At 42.5% G+C, this 21911-nt stretch overlaps 1 protein-coding gene across 19 annotated transcripts in view; it reads right to left on the bottom strand.

Annotated features, from left to right (window-relative positions):
- The window catches only part of BPTF (bromodomain PHD finger transcription factor), a 99423-nt gene extending 78475 nt beyond the window's left edge, over positions 1 to 20948 (bottom strand). For 18 of the 19 annotated variants that reach the window (XM_084864126.1, XM_084864116.1, XM_084864118.1 and 15 more), the window contains exons 1-2: positions 20073 to 20834; positions 1441 to 2263 (exon numbers count right to left, since the gene is read on the bottom strand). In XM_084864126.1, coding sequence (XP_084720252.1) covers positions 1441 to 2263; positions 20073 to 20691 — 1442 coding nt within the window. In that variant the 5' untranslated portion in view covers positions 20692 to 20834. Of the gene's footprint in view, positions 1 to 1440; positions 2264 to 20072 lie in introns of all 19 variants that reach the window. The other variant, XM_084864131.1, reaches the window with a different exon arrangement.
- Positions 20949 to 21911: the final 963 nt, after the last annotated feature.

The following is a 21911-nucleotide window of genomic DNA, read 5'->3' as shown; positions in this document are numbered from 1 at the left end:
TTGTTATGGAAAACACTTTTATAAACAGTTGGAATTAAAAATAATTCCAGCCCTGGCAGAGTAGCTCAGTTAGCAAAGCATCGCTCTGCTGCACCAAGATTTCAGGTCCAATCCCCAGCAGGGCGCATACAAGGAACAACAAACCAATGTTTCTCTTTCTCTCTCTTCCTAAAATCAATTTTAAAAAATATTCCAGGTCCTACTTTCTAACAGTTAAATTCTAGGGCAAAGTTAAATCCTTAACTTTCTGAGCTTTAGTCCCTTCATCTACAAAATGCAGACCATCCTGGCTGGTGTGCTATAGTGGATGAGCATCAACCCATGAACCGAGAGATTATCAGTTAGATTCCTGATCAGGACACATGCTCAAGTTGTGGGCTAAATCCCCAGTATGGGGCATGTAGGAAGCAGCCAGCTGATATTTCCATTTTCCTCTCCCTTCCTCTCTCTAAAAAAATAATAAAAACATACTTATTTTTAAAATGCAGAGAAAAACAGTACCTACGTTATTGGGTTCCTACAAGGATTAATGGAAAAAAATGTATATAAAATGCTTATAGCCGGGACCGGTTTGGCTCAATGGATAGAGCGTCGGCTTGGGGACTGAAGGGCCCCGGGTTCGATTCCAGTCAAGGGCATGTACCTTGGGTGCAGGCATATCCCCAGTAGGGGGTGTGCAAGAGGCAGCTGATCAATGACTCTCTCATTGATGTTTCGAACTCTCTATCTCTCTCCCTTCCACTCTGTACAAAAATCAATAAAATATATTTTAAAAAAATAAATAAAATAAAAATAAAAAAATTTAAAATGCTTATAACACTGTTAGGCACACAATAAATGCTACTAGTTACACAGTGGTCTAAACCCTAAAACCAAGGCCTAGACCACTGATTATTGCATAGAAAGCCTTACAAATGTCATGCTCCAAGTAGAAAATGCCTCTCTGGGCCATCTGACCAGCTCAGGAGAAACTAAAGACAGCACCATTAAACAGTAAAGTTTAAAATTAATAAGGCCCTTCACTGGAATGGAACCGTCGACCATCCATTGAAGCACGGGTCAACACTCTAACCACTGGGCCATCCAAGGCTAAAACCTATTTTAATGTGCATATTTGTTCAAGTCAAAAATTATTGAACTGTACAACTGATTATTAAATCACAAAGTTTTAGAATACACCAGCAGCACAGTTCAGGTACATCATAAAGAAAACAGGCTTGATTTTAAATACATACAAAAACCAAGACCAGACAGGAGGGCAGGGAAGATGTGGAGAGGGGATGGGAGTGGAGTGAAGGGGGCCAATGAAGGGTAAAAATAAGGCGACATCTGTAATATTTTCAACAGTAAACATCATTTTGTTAAGTGAAAGGATCAAATATCATTAAAAGAAGTTATCATTACTAACCTGAAAAAAAAATCAAGGCCAGATTTACTTACATTATGAGTCTTCGGTTTAAGAACCAGTATTTCCTCCGACTTCTGTCATATCCAATAGGTTCGTGTCGAATATATGGTTTGTTTTTTTGGATTTCAGCAACACAGTCAGTCACTCCAGGCACCTTATGTGCTACACAGACTTCACACTGCCACTCATCCTCTGGCACCTCCTCAAGAGGTGGCTTCACACATTCCAAATGGTACACTGCCGAACATGTCTCACAGCACAGCAGATCCCCAAGTTTGTGACAAACCCTACAATGGTCGTCATACTGAATCACCCCTTCCGACATCAGCTCCTCACGAGCAATATTCGTGGTAAGAAACTGATCGACTAAGAACTGCAGAACCTTGATTTTGTTCTCTACTGGTCCGTAAGGATAGTCCTCTGCTTCTTGGTAAGGAAGCACATGATGGTACTCCTTATCACTCTCACAGTACACCCGCAGCACCTCCGGCCACGTCATTCCGTCTATGAAATAGAGCGTGGAGTTTACGCTATCTTTCAGATCAGCAGGGCCAAAGGTAGTATTGGAAGTGTCTTCTTCACGCAAAACTGCTTTCAAAAGCACAACGTGCATCTCCGCCATAAGAGTGCACTGCTCTTGACTCACTAAAGCTGCGCAGAAGTCCTCAAAGCGAAAAGGCGATAACCTTAAAACAGTGCCAAAGTTCCGCAGTACCTCATAAATGGCAATAACATTCATTATCTGCTCGTTAGGCACCATTAGGTCCTCAGAGGACTTGGGGAATTCAAGGGGCGGGATGTCTTTTTCTTCCAATATTGGAGAACGAGGCCGATGTACTCTTGGTTTTCGCCTACCTGTAAATAAAAAGGTGTAATTAAAAATCAGTATATCATTTCTACAAACTAAGGGTTTTCCAATTTTTCCTGTTAGGATATCATACCTCAAAAATTATATAAGTATACTTCTATTTTTCTAATAACTATCAAGTTAAAATAACACCAAAAAAAACCAATAATTTAGTTCTAATTTTTAAATCTATAGAAAATCTAAATTCTGAAACTAGATCATCTTGTTATTCCATATCCAAGCATAAACTAAAACGGATTAAAGACCTAAATGTAAGAACTAGAACCATAAAACTGAATGAAAATGTAGGCAATAAACTCTCTGACTTTAGTCTTACTAATATTTTTTCTGCTATAGCTATGTAGATAAGGAAAATAAAAGGAAAAATAAACAAATGGGACTACATCAAATTAAAAAGGTTTGCATAGCAAAGAAAATCATCAACAAAACGAAAAGACAACCTACCAACTGGGAGAACATATTTGCCAATGATAAATCTGATAAGGGGTCAATATCTAAAATTCATTAAGAACTCATACAACTTAACACCAAAAACAATCTAATTAAAAAATGGGCACTCCTGGGGAAAATGTAGAACAGAAACACCAGTGGGACTGTAAACTAGTACCACCTCTTCATAGAGCACTCAGTAGTAGGTTATGGTTGTGTATATAACCCTGAGAGAGCAATCTGCAAACTTTTTACCCACGAACCAAAGTAAGAAATACATTTTACACTTCAATCCAGTATACACATACCCCAAAACAGAAGTTGTACAAAACTAGTTTTTTCTGTATGTCATACTATCTTCTATCCTATTCTAATACCTTCTCAGATTCTCTTTCTGCTTTTAAAACGTGCAATCCACAATCTGAATAACAATTCTCTAGAGAAGCTTTCATAATATATGCAGAACATTCAATATTGTTTATAAAAGCAAACAGTCACCATAGCCAGTGTGGCTCAGTTGGCTGGAGTGCCTCCCTATTCCCCATCCCCCACCCCGCCGTGCACCAAAAGGTGGCAGGTTCGATTCCTGGTCAGGGCACATAACCAAGTTTCCATTTCCCAGGTCGGGGCCTGTGGCAGGCAATGCTTCTCTCTCTCACACATTGATATTTTCTCTCTTCTTTCCTTTCCTCTCTCTGAATTCAATATAAAAATACAAAAATTATAAACAAATAAATTCATTAATCAAAAGCATACAATCAAGCTGAAAACAATCAAATGTACAACAGGGCAATAGTTAAATTGTGGAACATTCATTTGACAGAATTCTAAAAAGCAATCTTGACTAATTAAGGCTACATATGTCAGCATGGATTGATCTTAAGAACACCATGAAACACCGCTCTAGCCGGTTTGGCTTAGTGAATAGAGCATTGGCCTGCAGACTGAAGGATCCCAGGTTCGATTCCGTTAAGGGCACATGCCTGGGTTGCTGGCTTGATTCCTAGTGGGGAGCATGCACAAGGCAGCTAATCAATGATTCTCTCTCATCACTGATGTTTCTATCTTTCTCTCCCTTCCTCTCTGAAAACAATAAAAATACATTTAAAAAAATACCATGAAACATACAAAAAAATTTCTACACAACTATCAACAATTCAAAGCCATGCAAAATAGTTTTATCTTGCTTATGGATGAATGTATGAATAGTAGTTACCACCACCACTAGAATATAATCTGCTTAAGGGCAGGGAGTTTTGTCTATGTTATTTTTGCTGTGAATAAATGGCTGCTACATAGTAGATATATTTATTCAAAGAAATAGCAGTTCTGAAGTGCTAGCCAATGCAATTTTCACAAGAAAATGATGTATTTTATTTGAAAACTAGTGGCCTAGTGCACGGATTCTTGCTCATTGTAAAGAAGCAGTGCCTTAATCCCTCCTCTCTGATTCTGGGGTGTGTCACCCAAAAACCGCCACTGCCAAATCATTCAGCAGTAAATCATATTCAGGATGACAGTGCCCCAGCAACAACGCAACCTAAGGCTGAAAGTGGAATTGCTTGGCCCCGTAAGGTTCTAGATTGTGTCAGCCAAGAACCACCGCTGCCAAGTCATCACAGCTTGGCAGCTCCTGCATTGAACATCTGCCCCTTGGTGGTCAGTGTGCGTCACTGGTTGGCCAGTCAGCTGGTCACACTTAGCCTTTTGTATAGATAAATGTTAGAAATGTGTTTTTACTTCTCACTATATAAGCAAGCAGATAACTATAGTGAAAACTGCTAGAACAGTGGTCCTCAAGTTTTGTACATCAGAATTGCCTTGAGAGTGGATTGTGCTTAAAATAGCCTCTGACTCAATAGGACTAGGACAGAATCTCAGAATTTGCAATTCTAACAGCTCTTAGGTGATGCTAATTTTACTGGTTGAGGCCCACACTTTGAGAACCACTGCCCTAGAAAGGTTATCTCTCTAAAATATAGATGAACAGCCGGGACCGGTTTGGCTCAGTGGATAGAGAGTCAGCCTGCGGACTGAAAGGTCCCGGGTTCGATTCTGGTCAAGGGCATGTACCTTGGTTGCAGGCACATCCCCAGTGGGGGGTATGCAAGAGGCAGCTAGTTGGTGTTTCTTTCTCATCGATGTTTCTAACTCTCTGTCCCTCTCAATTCCTCTCTGTGTAAAACCAATAAAATATATATTTTTTAAAATAAATAAATAAATAAAATATAGATGAACAAAAATTCAAATACATCAGAAGGCATTCACTAATTCGAGTCCAGCCCATGTGGCTCAGTGATTGAATGTCAACCTATGAGCCAAAGTCATGTTCAATTCCCAGTCAGGGCACATGCCCAGGATACAGGCTTGATCCCCAGTGCGGGGCACAACAGGAGGCAGCCAATCAATGATTCTCTCTCATCATTGATGTTTCTATCTCTCTCTCCCTCTCCCTTCCTCTCTGAGATCAATATCTCTCTATATATAAAAGTCTAAGTGATTGGTCAATCGTCGACCGGTCACTATGATGCACACTGACCACCAGGAGGCAGACAGTTCAATGCAAGAGCTGCCCCCTGTTGGTCAGTGCACTCCCAAAGCGGGAGCGGCGCTCAGTGAGCTTACGGAAGCGACAGTGGCAACAGGCGCAGCGGGGCTGGAATGAGCGGGAGCTGCAGGGCACCAACCTTCATATATACCATGTGTGTGTGTGTGTGTGTATATATATATATATATATATATATATATATATATGTGTGTGTGTGTGTGTGTGTGTGTGTGTGTGTGTATTTTTTTATGGGGTAAAGAAGATCATTTCATATATAAAAGAAGACATTCACTAATTCCAGAAGTTACCTTCAAACCCTGCTATTTAACATGTGATTGGCATTACCTAGGATGCATGAGAGAAATTCAGAATCTCTGGTCCCACTCCGGCCTACTAAATTAGGATCTGCAGTTACTCAAACTTTTTAGTTGATTCATATGCTCATTAGTTTGAGAGGCTGCCTTGAAAAATCCATCCTAAAACTGGAGGTGCAGCAAAACCACATGGTAAGCTGTTAAAAAGTGTCAAATTTACAGAGCCCTACATGAAGCTCAGGACAGTATTTTTATCTTTCTTCTTAGATAATTCTGCTATGCAGCCAAGTTTGAAAACTAGTACTTCACAGTAATTGGATATCCTACTACCAAGCAGAAAGTAAGACTTTTGTGGAAACTCAAGCAACAGAACTAAGGTTGCCTCATGAGGCATGGTCAGAATAGAACTGATATGAAAGGAAGGTGTAAATAGCCCAAACACAATAACTTATGCCAGGAGACTGGACTGAAACAATAACAACAAGGAACCACATAAAAATATGATATAGATAAATGAAAAGTAAAAAGATGGGAAAAGTTATATCAAACTTACAGTATTCACCAAAAATGTGAATTAGCTATATTAATAGCAATAGATTTTACAAAGCAAAAAATATTACCAGGGGTTAAGAAGATCATTTCATAATAATAAAGAGGCCAAATATCCAAGACAAAACCATAAACAACCAACCATAATGTTTATGCACTTAATAACAAAACCACAAAAACGTGAAGCATAACCATACAGAACTTCAAGGAGATTGACAACAACACTCCTCTCTTAGTAATTAATAAAACAAACAGAAAATCAGCAAGGTATAGAAGATCTTAACAACGCTATCAAGAAATTGGATCTAGTTGACACTTATGGAACACTACCCAACAGCAGCAGAATACACCTTTCTCCCAAATACGCATGGACAATGTTTTGAGCCATAAGACAAATCTCAAATTATCTGACCATAACGGAATTAAATTAAAAACCAGTAACAGAAAAATACCTGGGAATACACACAAATGTTTGAAAATTAAACAATATATTTCAAAACAATCCATGGATTAAAGAGTAAGTCACAATAGGAATTGGAAAATATTGTGAATTTAATGAAATTGAAAATACAACAAATCAAAAATTGTGGGATGCAGCTTATAAAGTGCATAGAGGGACACTTATAGCACTAAATACTTAGATTAGAAAAGGAAAGTCTCGCCTGGCCAGTGTGGCTCAGTGGTTGAGCATCGACCTATAAACCAAGAGATCACGGTTCGATTCCCGGTCAGGGGCATATGCCTGGGTTTTGGGCTCTATTCCCAGTGCAGGAGACAGCCGATTAATGATTCTCTCTCATCACTGATGTTTCTATCTCTCTCCCCCTCTCTCTCCCTTCCTCTCTGAAATCAATAAAATATATTTCTTTAAAAAAAGAGTCTCAAATGATTGTAAGGTAAGCTCTACTTTCAGAAACCAAAATAAATTAAACCTGAAACAAACAAGAGGGAAACAATCAAGAGCAGAACAAATGTTTACAAGTGGTTATTATACTGTGGTGTTCCTGTGTTCATTGCCACACATCCACTTATTTAAAAGAGCAGAACAAAAGTCAATGAAATACAAAAGTATACACAAAAATCAATACTAGTACACCCAAAGGCTGCTTCTCTTAATAGATCAATTAAATGGATTAACACTGGAAGACAAATTTCAATATCAGGAATGAGACACATAATACCATGTTTCCCCAAAAATAAGACCTACTTACAGGTTTCCTTCTGAGTGAAATATAAGGAATCCCACGAAAATAAGGCCCCCCTAGGCTAAACATGAGAGATTTGGTCCACTGATTCTGAAAGAAATGGAGTCACAAGAAATTCACCAGGAAATTCAGGAATTGGATTGTTATGATGATGTTCCAGAAGATGATGACATGATTGTCATTGAATAAATGAGTAAATTCTTGATACTGTAGGATTCAGTTTGTCTGGTTTGTGTTGACAACTCCCGTACTACCGTACCGTATACAGGTAATAAATTTCCTTTATTTTCATTTAACAATAAATGTATACCGTATTCTTCTTCATGGAAAAATAAGACATCCCCTGAAAATAAAACCTAGCGCATCTTTGGGAGCAAAAATTAAAAAAAAAATTTAATATAAGACACTGTCTTATTTTCGGGGAAACAGGGTATTACTATAGACTTTAAAAAGATAAGGAAATATTATGAACACTTTTAATTGATAAATTGAGCTCACATGAAAGAAACGAATTCCTTGAAAGACATGAATAATCAAAGTCCATTCAAACTGTATAGCCTTAGAAACAGACTCACAGATACAGAAAACAGACTGAGAGCTATCAGAGAGGAGAGGAGTTGGGGGGCTAGGTGAAAGGATTAAGCAAAAATTTAAAAACTCACAGACATGGACAATATTATAGTGATTACCAAAGAGAAAAGAGGGTGGGGGAGATAGAAGAGGGTAAACGGTAATAAATGATGATGGAAGGATTATCCAAATGACAGGGTGGTAAGCACACAATGCAACATACTGATGATGATGTATTAAAGAAATGTACAACTGAAACCTATGTCATTTCATTAACCAACTAGGGGCCCAATGCACAAAATTCATGCAAGAGTAGGCCTTCGCACCCGGGCTGCCAGGATCCCTCCCTCACAGTCCAGGAAGGACATCCAGTCTAATTAGCATATTATGCTTTTATTATTATGTCACAATAAATTTTTTAAAAGAAATAAAAATATATAGCCTTCTATGTATTAAAGAAATTAACTTCATAGTTAAAAATCTTCCAACAAAAAGAACTCCAAGCCAAATGACATCAGTGGAATGTTCTACCAAACTTTTTTAAAAAATATATTTTATTGATTTTTTTTTTTACAGAGAGGAAAATAGAGGGAGAGAGAGTTAGAAACATCGATGAGAGAGAAACATCAATCAGCTGCCTCCTGCACACCCCCCACTGGGGATATGTTCGCCACCAAGGCACATGCCCCTGACCGGACTTGAACCAGGGACCCCTCAATCCGCAGGCCAAGCTCTATCCACTGAGCCAAACCGGTCAGGGCTCTACCAACTTTTAAAGAAAAAACAATTACAATTCTATACAATCTCTTGCAGAAAACAGAGAAAAAGAGGCAATAACTTTCTGACTCATTTTGAGGCTGGCATTACTCTGATACTAAACTCAGATAAGACATTTAAAGAAAACTACAGACAAAACTCCCCAAAACCACAGACATAAAAATCCTCAAAAATACCATGCATGAGAATTCAGCAAGATATAAAAAAGTTAACACATCACAACCAAGTAGAGTTTAACTCCTGGAATTAGGCTAGTTCAACATTCAAAAAAAATCACTCAACAGCCCAGCCAGTGTGGCACAGTGGTTGAGCGTCAACCTAGGAACCAAGAAGTAGCCGGTTCAATTCCTGGTCAGGGCACATTACTGGGTGTGGCCTCGATCCCCAGAGTGGGGCATGCAGGAGGCAGCCAACAGATGATGTTCCTGTCTCATCAATGTTTCTCTAACACTTCTGAAAGTCTAACAAGAACTTTATAATAGATAGATAGATAGATAGATTGATAGATAGATAGATGATAGATAGATTTAGAGAGGAAGGGAGAGGGAGAGAAAGAAACATCAATGATGAGAGAAAACCACCGATTGGCTGCCTCCTGCACACCCCCTCCTGGTGCTCTAGGACACAACCCGGGCATGTGCCTGACAAGGTGTGGGTCAGTGACCTCCCGGTTTATAGGTCCACGCTCAACAACTGTACCACACCGGCTGGGCCAGAAATGTTTAAAAATGCAAAGCCCAAAATGAAAGAAAACAAGTAAATAAATAAGCAAAGCTTTTTGCTCTAGCAAGTTTGGTTCAGTGGATGGAGTGTAGGCCTGTGGACTGAAGAGTCCCAGGTTCCATTCTGGCCAGGGCACATGCCCAGGTTGCAGGCTTGATCCCCAGTAGGGGGGCGTGCAGGAGGCAGCCGATTGATGATTCTCTCTCATTATTGATGTTTCTATCTCTCTCTCCATCTCCCTTCCACTCTAAAATCAATAAAAATATATTTCAAAAATAAATAAGATAAAAATGCAAAGCTTTTACTCTAACCTAATTATCCAAGCCACAGATTAATGAATGTCAAGAGCTCAGAGGGGGAATGGCAAACTGTGGCCAGCCACTGCCTATTTTTTAAATAAACTTTTATTTGAACACAACCATGTTCATTTGCTTATTAGTCTCTACAGCTGCTTTCATGCTACAATAGAGTTGAGTAGGTGGAGCAAAGACAGTCTGGCCCCCCAAAGCCTAAGATATTTACTATATGGCACTATAAGAGAAAGTTTGTCAATCTTCTACCCATTAGATTTTCTAGTTCAGCCTATACTTTACAGATAGGTAAACTGAGGCCCACAAAGGAATGACTTCTGTAAGGTCAAATTCAAGATAAGAAACAAGGAAGAAATCCATGCTTACCTAGCCAGAAAATTCTCAAAACACACATCTACCCTCCACCCAGTTTGAGAGTGAACCTCAGGCTCTCATACCACAAGTGAGTATATTTACCAATAAACTGATTAGGGGAGAACTTTGGGCCTAATTCATAACCAAGAATACCTGCTCAAGGTCTGAGGTAAACTTTGGTAGATTCTAGAAAAAGTTAATTTGAAAGCCACATAAACTCAAATTAAGGAAATTTAAAAACAAGTAAGTGATGGTTCAAATAATTGCCAATTCATTTAATTGCCTATGTAATGTAACCCAATAATCCCACATCTAGAATCTCCCCTATGGAAACACCAGTCTGGGTGACCTAAGAGAGATCTATCACATTTAGAATAGCACCATCTATAAAAGCAAAGAGGGACTGAAGTTTCCATAGGGCTACTTTTCAAAGCAAATCTGACATTCTTAAAAAGAGCCACATCACGCAGAAACTGATTTGGCTCAGCTGGAGGCTGAAGGGTCCCGGGTTCGATTCCGGTCAAGGGCATGTACCTTGGTTGAGGGCACATCCCCAGTAGAGGGTGTGCAAGAGCAACTGATTGATGATTCTCTCTCATCAATGTTTCTGACTCTCTTATTACTCTCTCTTCCTCTCTGTGAAAAATCAATAAAATATATATTAAAAAAAAAAAAAAAAAAAGAGCCACATCAATGCCAAAACCGGTTTGACTCAGTGGATAGAGCGTCGGTCTGCAGACTGAAAGGTCCCAGGTTCGATTCCAGTCAAGGGCATGTACATTGATTGTGGGCACATCCCCAGTGGGGGATGTGCAGGAGGCAGCTGGTCGATGTTTCTCTCTCATCGACGTTTCTAGCTCTCTATCTCTCTCCCTTCCTCTCTGTAAAAAATCAATAAAATATATATATTTTTTTTTTAAAAAAAGAGCCACATCAAGGGATATGATATCACCGTAAAACTTTAAGAATATTGGAGACCATGAAAAGCTTAAATGCTTTTAGAAAGAAAACAAACCAACAGGTTGGACATGATGGAAATACTGGTAACCAGAATGGTCCTAGACTTCTCAACAGCAACACTTCATGCTAGAACACAATAAAGCAAATATTTCAAGTAAAATTTTTTTTTTTTAGGATCCTATACCCAGTCAAACTATTAATCTAGTTTAAGAGTTGAAAAGGGCATTTTTTGACATGTAATGAAAAATAAGGGGTGGAGAATATTTCTCATGCATCCATCTTAGGAAACAATTAGAGCTTATACTGAAAAAAGGAAGTAAACCAAGAAAGATGTAGGACTTAAAAAACAGAATCAACATGGCAAAGCAGCAAAAAAAAGAGCAACAAACAACAGTTCAGGTGAGAGCAGAAATGCTGAAGGCTGCAGAAGAGATCAACAAGGAAAATATGGAATTGCTACATTATAGAGTTTGGAAAATAGGAAATGGTAGGATATTTTATCTATTATTTATTTTAATCCTCACTTGAGGATATGTTATTATTGCTTTTTAGAGGAGATGTCTACGGCCATTCCACCCTGAACGCGCCCGATCTCGTCTGATCTCGGAAGCTAAGCAAGGTCGGGCCTGGTTAGTACTTGGATGGGAGAGAAGAGAGGAAGGGAGAGAGAAACATCAATCAGTTGCTTCCCACACACACCCAATCTGGGATCCTCCTACAACCTAGGTATGTGCCCTAACCAAGAATCAAACTGGCAGACCTTTGGTGCACCAAATGATGCAGCAACCAGGACAAGAAATAAGTAAGGGATAACAGATAATAATTTAATAAAAAAAATTTTTAAAAAAGGGATAGTACCCTAGGCTAAGTATACAGAACACTAAGCAGTTGGGGGGAAAAAAGGGGGGGGGGGGAGGCGTGCAATAATTTCAGGAAAACAATTACAAATTAAGTAATAATCATAGCAAACTATTTGATACAAGCGTAACATTTAATAGCCACAATAGTGTAATCAATCCCTCATGACTTATCCTGACCAAGGATCATGCTATATAACTATAATTAGAGCATAGAAGAAAGTAAGGGTAACTTATCAGGGCTAAATGCTCATCTACTATATCAAAGTCAAGAGAGAAATGTCTAAAATTGAAAAATCAAATATAAGCATATCATTTTAAAATACTGTGATAATTACTAGAAAAATAAAAACCAGCTACAAGAATTGAAAACCGTTGCTTCTGGAAAGGTAGAAAGAGGTACATCAAGGAACCACTTTTGTTCACTGTGAGTCTTTAATACTATTTTATCAATGTTTATGTACTACTTTGATAAAGATATAATGATATGGGAAAACTCTGCTTTATAACAAATAAAAAAATAAGTTTAATATGATCCTAGTTACCTTTTTTCTTTTTTTAATATGTAGATAAAAACATGATATAAAAAATAGAATTTTAGAAATACATAAAAACATGTACCATGGTTATCTTTGGTTGTTAGGATTACAGATGATTTTCATTTTCACCTGTTATCATGTGTATTTTCCCAAAAGAGTAAACCCACACTATTTTTGTGATTTTTCTTTGTAATTTTAATAACAACTTGAGAATAGATGAGAACTCAGGGGAATGAGGGAGAGTTAGAGGGCCATGGGTTGGTTTGAAAACCTGGAAAACTGGTGTTTAGGAACAGGCAGAAAAAGAAGACATGGAGGAACAAGGAAAGAATTAGAAGTATCAAGAGTGCTTTCTCCTACCATGTAAATAATTGAAGTAAATGTATTATTTATTATAGTTCTGGAATAAATCAGATGTTCAATAAACTAATTTTTTAAACGGAGAAGTTAAACATTTAATATTTTTTAAAGCTGTTTTAATGTACATTTTTATTTAAATATTTTTTACCTTATCAGTTGACAGCTTTCAATAGAATAAAATACTACCTTCAACACACTATAAGTAAGGTCTTTATATCATTAAAGAATCTCCATCTTCAGCTCAGGAACAAATCAACAGATAACAATAGCTAATATTTACTGAACCAAGCATTTCATATGCATTAATCCATTTAACCATCACAACACCTTGAATGAGTACTATGTCTCCATTTTATATATAAGGAAAGTGACGCACAAAGAGTTGAGCAAACTGCCCATCATCACAGAGCCCAGATTCAAACCTATGAAACCTGGGTTCAGATTCTTCATTCTAAATCTCCATGCTACCTGCTTTGGTCTCTAAATTTTTATCTTTTTACATTTATAAAATACATGTCTAGCATCCTCAACTTCTCATACATCATGATAATCTAAAACTTTATGTTTCGCTTACAAATGCCCGTGCCTCTGATGCCTGGCACAAGTCCTCACACCAACAGTGTAAAAATCAACTCCACTCCCACTGGTCTCAGACAGACCCTTCAGGAATTAGTTCTTCAGGCTGGCCTAAGGCAACGCAGCTCTCTCTCCTTTTAAGAGAACTTTGTTTCTTTGTTGTTTTTTAATCCTCACCTGAGGGCATTTTTTCCACTGATTTTTAGAGAGAAAGGGAAGGAGGGGAGGGGGAGAGAAACATGGATGTGAGAGAGATACATCGACTGGTTGCCTCCTGCAGCCGAGGTACCTGCCTTCAACAGGGAATGGTACCCACACCACTGGGCAAAAGCGGCCAGGAAGGAGCTTTGTTTTAACACTACGGTACCAAACAGCCTTTCCAAAGAACCGGCAAGATGGCAGAAGTGGAGCAGAAAAGAAAGCGAACCTCTGGCTGCGCCCATCTTGAACATCAGGATGCAACTGCACAGGCCCCGCGGGGGCGGCGAACCGGCCGGCACGGCGCCTGCGCACGGAGGGGGCCAGCGCCTGCGCACGGAGGAGGGGCCGCCCGCGGAGCAGCCCAGGTGATGAAGCCACACATTCGGACATGATCACCTGACCGAGATGGTTGGCAGCACTGTGGGCATCTAAGCGGCAAGCCTTTCAGCCAGGTGGAAAGCAACCCTGAGATGATTGATGGGCCGCTACCTGAGCAATTCTCCATCACCTACAAGCAACTCCTCTATTGCCATCCCCTCAGGTAGCCAAGAACAGATATATCTTTGTAACCAACAAAATAAGTCTGCCTGCTTAAGATGATTCTATTAAAATTGCATTTGTAATGGTCCAGCTGTTCCATTCCTGGGATATACCAAAAATAAAAACACATTGCCCTAACCAGTTTGGCTCAGTAGATAGAGCGTCTGTGGACAGAAGGGTCCCAGGTTCGATTCTGGTCAAGGGCATGTCTTGGTTGCGGGCACATCCCCAGTAGAGAGTGTGCAGGAGGCAGCTGATTGATGTTTCTAACTCTATTCCTGTCCCTTTTTCTCTGTAAAAAAAAAATCAATAAAATATATTTTTTTTAAAACACAAATTGTACAGCCAAAAATCCATATAGAATATTTGCAGCAGCATTATTCATAATAGACAAAAAGTGAAAACAATTCAAATGTTCATGAACTGGTGAATGGAAAAGCAAAATGTGGTATATCCATGTAATGGTAATGGAATATTATATGTTATAACATGTATGAACCTGAAAACAATCTGCTAAGTGAAAGAAGCCACATATTATATGTCTTCATTTACATAAAATGTCCAGAAGAGACATATCAGGAGAAAATGGAAGTGGTTGCCAAGGATGGAGGAGAAGGAAAGGATAGGGAGTGACTGCTAATGGTATGGAATCCAACCCCAATGGGGGTGCAGGAAGCAGCCCATCAATGATTCTCATCATTAATATTTCTATCTCTCTCTCCCTCTCCTTTCCTCTGAAATCAATAAAGATATACTAACATCATTGATCGGCTACCTCCAGCATGCCCCGCTCTGGGGATTGAGCCTGCATGTGCCCTGACCGGGAATCAAACCTTGATCTCCTGGTTCATGCATGTCAACGCTCAACCACTGAACACCACCAGCTGTGCCATTTTCTTACTTTTAATTTTCATGTTTAATTTCTTCAGGTACTTATTCCTGAAAACAAATCTCATTAATCCTCCCCCCCCTTTTTAATTTCCGAGAAGGGTGATGAAACGTCAATGTCTATCTCATCATTGATCTTTCTATCTCATCACTGATAGAAACATCAATGATGAGAATCATTAATTGGTTGCCTCCTGAACTCCCCTTACTGGGAAGTAAGCATACAACTCAGGCATGTGCCCTTGACTGGAATTGAACCCAGGACCCTCAGTCCTCTCAGGTAGACGCTCTATCCATTGAGCCAAACCAGCTAGGGCTCATTAATTTCCCTTATAAAGTTGGATTCCTACGGCTACTTACTGAAGACAGTACCGTTCTTATGGAAGCGTATTTGATGCATTCCTCTCTCTGTCTATACTTGTGGTGATGTTGAGGCATGGAGAACTGTGAAGCACTTCCTGAATTGATCTTCCATCCAAGGCTACAAAACCCATCCAGATCCCCATCAGCTATCTCATTCTCTTCCAATCTTTCCTGCAGAACAGAATCTATGCTAAACTTTCTAACATCCCACGGAAATCATTTCCCACTTGTTTTTATATCTTCTGATTGACCCCCAATACCCGCAAATAAAACAGATTTCAAATAGATTGGTGGGGAGGTGCTCCAGAAACTATCTCCTCCAGTTTCATGTTTCGGCATGGTACCGATGGAAATATAACATATCCCCTGAGTGTTCCAGGAGTGAAAAATGACAGAGGACCACTGGTCTAACCAACCCTCACCCTGCAGATAAAGGAAAAGTACAAATGCTCCAGGATGGTTGTGTAGGGCCTGCCCAACATGGGGCTTTACAGTTTATTTCCTCTTCACACATACAAGCTCTTGCTAAACCAGGTTACTTAAGGCTGCCCACATTTTAAATCAGTGCCTTGGTTCATGCTGCTCCTTCCTCCACCTGTCCATCCTCACTGTCCACATGCTCATCCAGGAAGCAGAAGCCCCACAACTCCACCAGGAAGGTGTGATCTCCACCTCCTTCCAACTTCCACTACCCTTTGTACCTCCCCTGTAGCAATCAGAAATTACAAATACATTGCTACAAGTGAGGTACAAGTATTTGGTTGACACTGAAGGAAATAAACACTACCAAGCCAGTTAAAATTCTGTTTTTCAGATATAAATCTACAGTTCATTCATGACATCATCGAGGACATAACTCCCACAACACCAGAGCTTTTGCTTCCTGTAATCATCAGAAGTTCCTAATTTCAAAATTCCAGCTAAGAATCTTCAGAAGTCCCATACAAGTTAAATGCAAGAACTAGGCTATTTCAACTATGACTTTAGCTTTTTAAATTAGCAAATGCTAGATTTTTTAAAGTGTATGTTTTTTACTGATTTTTTACAGAGAGGAAGGGAGAGGGATAGGGAGTTAGAAACATCGATGAGAGAGAAACATCAATCAGCTGCACCCTGCATACCCCTCACTGGGGATATGCCCAAAACCAAGGTACATGCCCTTGACCGGAATCAAACCTGGGATCTTTCAGTCCGCAGGCCAATGCTCTATCCACTGAGCCAAACCGGTTTTGGCACAAATGCTAGATTTGAAGGTGCTATCAGAACTTTTCCAAAAGCCTATTCAAGATAGGTTTTCTATTCAATCCTTCAAGATATTGGCAGAGTATATCATAAAACCTATAGGCTATCTCTGGCCAATGTGGCTCAGTTGGTTGAGCATTGTACTGTGCACCAAAAGACTGATCGTTCAATACCCAGTTAGGGCACATACCCAGGTTTCAGGTTCAGTCCAGGTTCGGTGCTTATGGAAGGCAACCAATCGATGTTTCTCTCTCTCAAATCATGTTTTGTTTTTAAAAAAAAACACAAAAAACAAAACACTACAGACTAAAACAACTTTTAATTTTAACAATAAAAATAAACAAAAGCCTATTTAACCCGGCTGGCATGACTCAGTGGTTGAGCACTGATCTATAAGCCAGAATGGTTTCAGTCCCCATTCAGGGTACATGCTGGGGTTGCGGGCTTCATCCCTGGAGGCGGGGGCAGAGGGGGGCGTGCAGGAAGCAGCCAATCAAAGATTCTTTCTCATCATTGATGTTTCTATCTCTCCCTCTTCCTTCCTCTCTGAAGTCAATAAAAATATATTTTTAAAAATAAAAGCCTTATTTAGCCAAATACCTCTAGCTTAAGCAAAACTAGATGATTTCAATTTTGTATTATCAAATTGTCATGTGAGTACCTTACACACCCATTTAAATTTTTTTCATAAAAGAAAAACATTTAACCTTCAGTTAATAAACCCTTTTAAATCTATGATTTTAGAAAATTAAGCTAACAATGTCAACCAGTGTCTCTGCACAATCAAGTTATACTACCTACAACGTACTTAATAGATGAATAAGTTATTTCTTATACTAGGTATTATTACTCAAGTCAACATTCTAGTTTACAAAATTAATCTAAATTACCAATAAAGTATACCTCTATTAGCCTTGACAGTATGCAGGATTCAAATCACATTTCTTTATGTGCTTCTGAAATATTTTAAACCAACACTAGAATGTTTTTACTTCCAAAGCAAGCACATACTCATTTACCTAACAACCATCTTTCCAGTCTTTATCGACTGTAAGTACAGACAAAAAAATTAATAAAACGAGTACTTGCCCCAAACAGCTCACTGTCATGCACTGTTACTCATTCTACACAAGTGGGCGTAGTCAAAGTTTAGAACACAATATATATTATTCCTTTTATCATAACCTTGAGAAATAATGTGTTTCAAGAGGAAAACATCCAGCAAGTTAACACCCATCCAATAAAGAAAGAAAAATGCCTGGCAAGCAAAACACACTAGCTCTATACTAAAAACACTCTTTGGTCACTCGCCTATTAACATCTCATTAGACCAGTTTTTAGCTTTCCAAATCTGAAATATTCAAGAGTTATGGCACCCAGTGAAGAATTATCAAAACCTCATCTATTACAAGTTCTCACCCATCTTTGATGAGCACCTGCTACTGCTACACTCAAGACCCTTTGCTAGGAAATGCAAGGGATCTAAGATAAATATAAGGATATATAATCCTTCAATTCATATAAAGATAGGACAAGTACACACAATGTAGACTGCCATATAAGCACATAAATATACAAGTTTTAATCACATCAATACTGTAATCACTTTTTTTAAAATTTTCCCAAGCCCCTAACTCAGAGCCTGGCATAATAAATGCTCAACAAATGTCATAAGGGGGTGAGGGGGAGGAGGAAACACCCAACCACAAATTGTAATTGAACTCAGCATACACACAGCTATCATTCCTAAGTATTATTTGCTAGGCCTTCAAAGAGAAGCTAAGGATAGCTGAACTGCCCTGCCAAAACGCCCTGGGATAGTGTAATTCAGCCTCCCACTTTTTTCAAATGAGGGCTCTTTCTTACTATAGATGTATTAAAATCAAATTGGCATGAAATGAAAACTGGCATCGTCCCCTCTACATGCAATAAATACTTGGCACTTGATTCATTCCCTTCCTTCTCCATCCAGCAACTCTCCCCGCCCCCTAAAAAATTAAAATACAGGCAGATTATGTTCTTCCTGTGAGGCAAAATAAATTACCTTTTTCATTTGCTGTTAGGACAACCTAAATGGGATTATATCTGGCTCAATATATTCACACTCCTCCAGTAAGTATTAAAACGTGTATAAAAAAAAATGGAAACAAACTTATTTAACCACTTCTACCACCCTAGTCTCTTTTTAAAACGCAAGTGATACACCTTACTTTCTTAAGACCCTGTTTCCTCATAAACTTTACTTTGTAAATGCTCTCAAAACCGGATTCTAATTCAGTTAACACAGGTTAACAAACATAAAGGAAAAATCTTGTAGGTTATCGCTGCAAGTAATGCTTTTTTCACAACTTAGTAAGCTGCAACTCCATATTTAATACAAAGCAGCAATTGTGTGCTTTAAAAAAAAAAAAAAAAAAAGTATCTAAGCACCAAGCTAGAGAAACTTTCTGGGAGAACTTAGGAGTCACCATGAAGAAATTCATTACAGACCCAGCGGAACTTTCGCCCTTCACAACGGGATAAAAAGAAAAAAGTCCATTTTCTACTAAAACCCCCCTGCACTTCTGCTGTGTGGCTTACAAGTTGGTCCAAAAGTTCACTCCCAGCAATTACGTCCTCCTGCAACAGGTGACACCACACTGCCTTTCTCAGGCGAAGCCGAGGGATCCAACCGGCAGGACGCATGTCCCTACGATTTCTTAACGTTTACTCTGGATCCTACCAAGGCGACTTCGAATCGGATGAACCACCACGTTTGTTTTGGTTCTGTTTGGTTTATCTGCTTTGCTTTTCTAAAATCAGCCATTCACGAGCCACGGAGCTGGGGCGCGAACCCATTAGCCCTCGGGAATAAAAACAAACCCGGGGCCCGAGAGGGGGCTCCCCTGCAGCCCAAAACGGACCCACTTCCTCGACACACAATTCTAGAACCATTCCAAGGCTCGGGCTGGGAAGAGGAGCTTGGTGATGTGCGCCACAACCTGTCCAGAGCCTCCTCCACGCCAGACACACGATCAACACACACCTAAACGGAGCCCCATTAGCAATGCAGAGAGCGCTCTGCAACAACGAGAGCCTTCCTTCCTTCCTTCCAAAACCCCCAACCCACACGGGGGGAGGGCCCGGAGTGCCATGGCCACGCGTGTGCCAAAGTTCCGATCCTGCCCCACGGAGCCCCGGCCCTGGCACACACCGGGCGGAGGACGACCGGGGGCTCGCGGGGGGGCAGAGAGAGAAGAGAGCGAGCAAGCGAGCGAGCAAGTGTGTGGCCTGCAAACTGCAACAATGCAATCTCCATTTTGAACAATGAGCCTCTTTCCTCTGCTAAATCCTAGTTTTGAGGATTTTTTTTTGGTTTTTTTGGTCCCTCGCGGTACCGTCGCGCGTCCCCTCCGCCGGGGCGCGGCGGGGAGGGGAGCCCCGCGGGGCCGGGGGCGGCGGCGGCGGGCGGGCGGGCGGGGGGAGCCGGCCGGGGCCGGTTGGGCGGTACCTGGAGTGCTGCTGTAGGTGCTGTGGCTCCTGAAGCTGCTCTCCGTGCAGTAGCTGGCGTCGTCGTCGTCGTCTTCCATCTCCTCCGGGTAGTCGGAGTCATCGTCGTCCTCCTCCATCTCGTCCTCCTCGTCGGCCTCCGAGTCCTGGGTCTCCTCGGCGTCGCCGTCCTCCTCCTCCTCGGAGACCATGTCCTCCTCCTCCTCCTCGCTCTCGTGGTCATCGTACACCACTTTGTTGACGGCCCTCCGGGCCGGGGTGGTCCGGGCCAGGTGGCCGCCGCCGCCGCCCCCGCCCCCCGCCCGGCCGCCCCCGCCTCCTCGCCCCCCCCGGCCCGGGGCGCTGGTGCTGGGGGGGGCCGGCGGCGGCGGCGGCGGCGGCTTCCTCCGGCTGCTGCCGCCCCCCCGGGGCGAGCTCAGCCGCGTCTTGGGCGCCACCTCAGCCTGGGCGGCGGCCCAGCGGCCCCGGCTGCTGCCGCGGTGCCGCGAGCGCAGCCCCCCGATGGGTCCGGACGTGGGCGGCGGCGGCGGCGGCGGCGGCGGCGGCGGCGGGGCCGGGGCGCAGCGCTCGGCCGCGGGAGCCGCAGGCTGCTTGGGCGGCCTGCCCCGCCGGCCCCTCATGTCGGAGCCCAGGCGGGGAGGGGGGGGGGCGGGGGAGAGAAGGGAAAGCGGAGGGGGGAGGGGAGCGTGGGGGGGGGCGCCGGGGCCGGGTGGGGAGGCCCGCGGGCCCGGGCGGGAGGGGCCCGGCCGGCGGAAGCGGGTGGAGGGAGAAGGCTCAGTCCGAATTGCTCGGGCCCCACTCCGGATCGCCTTCAGCCGCCATCTTGTTTCTTCCCTCTCGCTCGGTGACTGGGGGAACCGACAGCGGCCGCAGGCCCGGAGCGCGGTCACGTGAGCTGCGCCGCCGACGAGCCTGGGACGCGGCGAGGCCGCCGGCGGCCGCTAGGGGGAGCGCGGGAGCGCCGGGCCGGGCCGGGCCGGGGGCGGGGAGCCCGGGGCGCCTCCGCGCGGCGCGGCCGGACCTCGGACGTAGGCGGCGGGGGGCCGGCGGGGCGCTCGCTGTCCCTCGCGGAGTGCCCGGCGCCGAAGCCTGGGGAGACGGCTGCCTCCGCGGAGCCCTCTCGGCAGGGCCTCCTTCCCGTGTCTCGGAGAGCAGGGCCGGGGAGGCCCCAACTGTGTCCCTCTCCCGCTCCTTGGGGAGGCCGGTGCCCAAAGAGCCAGAGGGTACCGGAGGGGGCGACTCGAGCGCCCGCGGGGACCGCTCCGCCCGCCCGGGACGGAGGGCAGTGAACGGGGGCGCGGGGAGAGGAGCCCCCCGGAATGTGCACCTCCCCGGCCTGGTTCTCGGGAGTCCCGGCAGGGACCCCAATGGCAACTGTTTGGGGGCCGCGCCAGGAGCCCCGCCCGCCCCCTTACCCAGGACCCCGTCGGGATGAGAACGCCGGCACCTCCACGACCACTTCCCAGCAGAGAGAGCGGCTTCCTGCCTAAAACCTGCCCCCAAATGTATGCCTGTGTCACCAGGAAGTCACTTTAATCTCTTTACCTCCCTGGTCTCAGGACTCGGCTTAGCCCTGGGCCGGAATCAGATGATGGCATTAGGCATCCCGAGAATTAGCCAACCCAACGCGTACGTAAGGGAAGCGACAAAGCCCATGTTTCTCCCTTCCTTCCTCTCTCTCACATCTAAAAATAAAATAAGAAATATAGTTAACAGGCTCCGGTCCACTGAGTGGCTTACTACACTCTAGTTAACAGGATAGAAAGCAAAAGTGAAATGCAAATGCACCTCCGAGGGTAGGCGGGGTGGGTGGGAAGAGATTAACCAAAGAACTTGTCTG

Source organism: Pipistrellus hanaki (assembly GCF_964339955.1).
Source record: "Pipistrellus hanaki genome assembly, chromosome: 16".
NCBI classification, from domain to species: Eukaryota; Metazoa; Chordata; class Mammalia; order Chiroptera; family Vespertilionidae; genus Pipistrellus; species Pipistrellus hanaki.
This window is presented reverse-complemented; position numbering and strand designations above follow the sequence as displayed.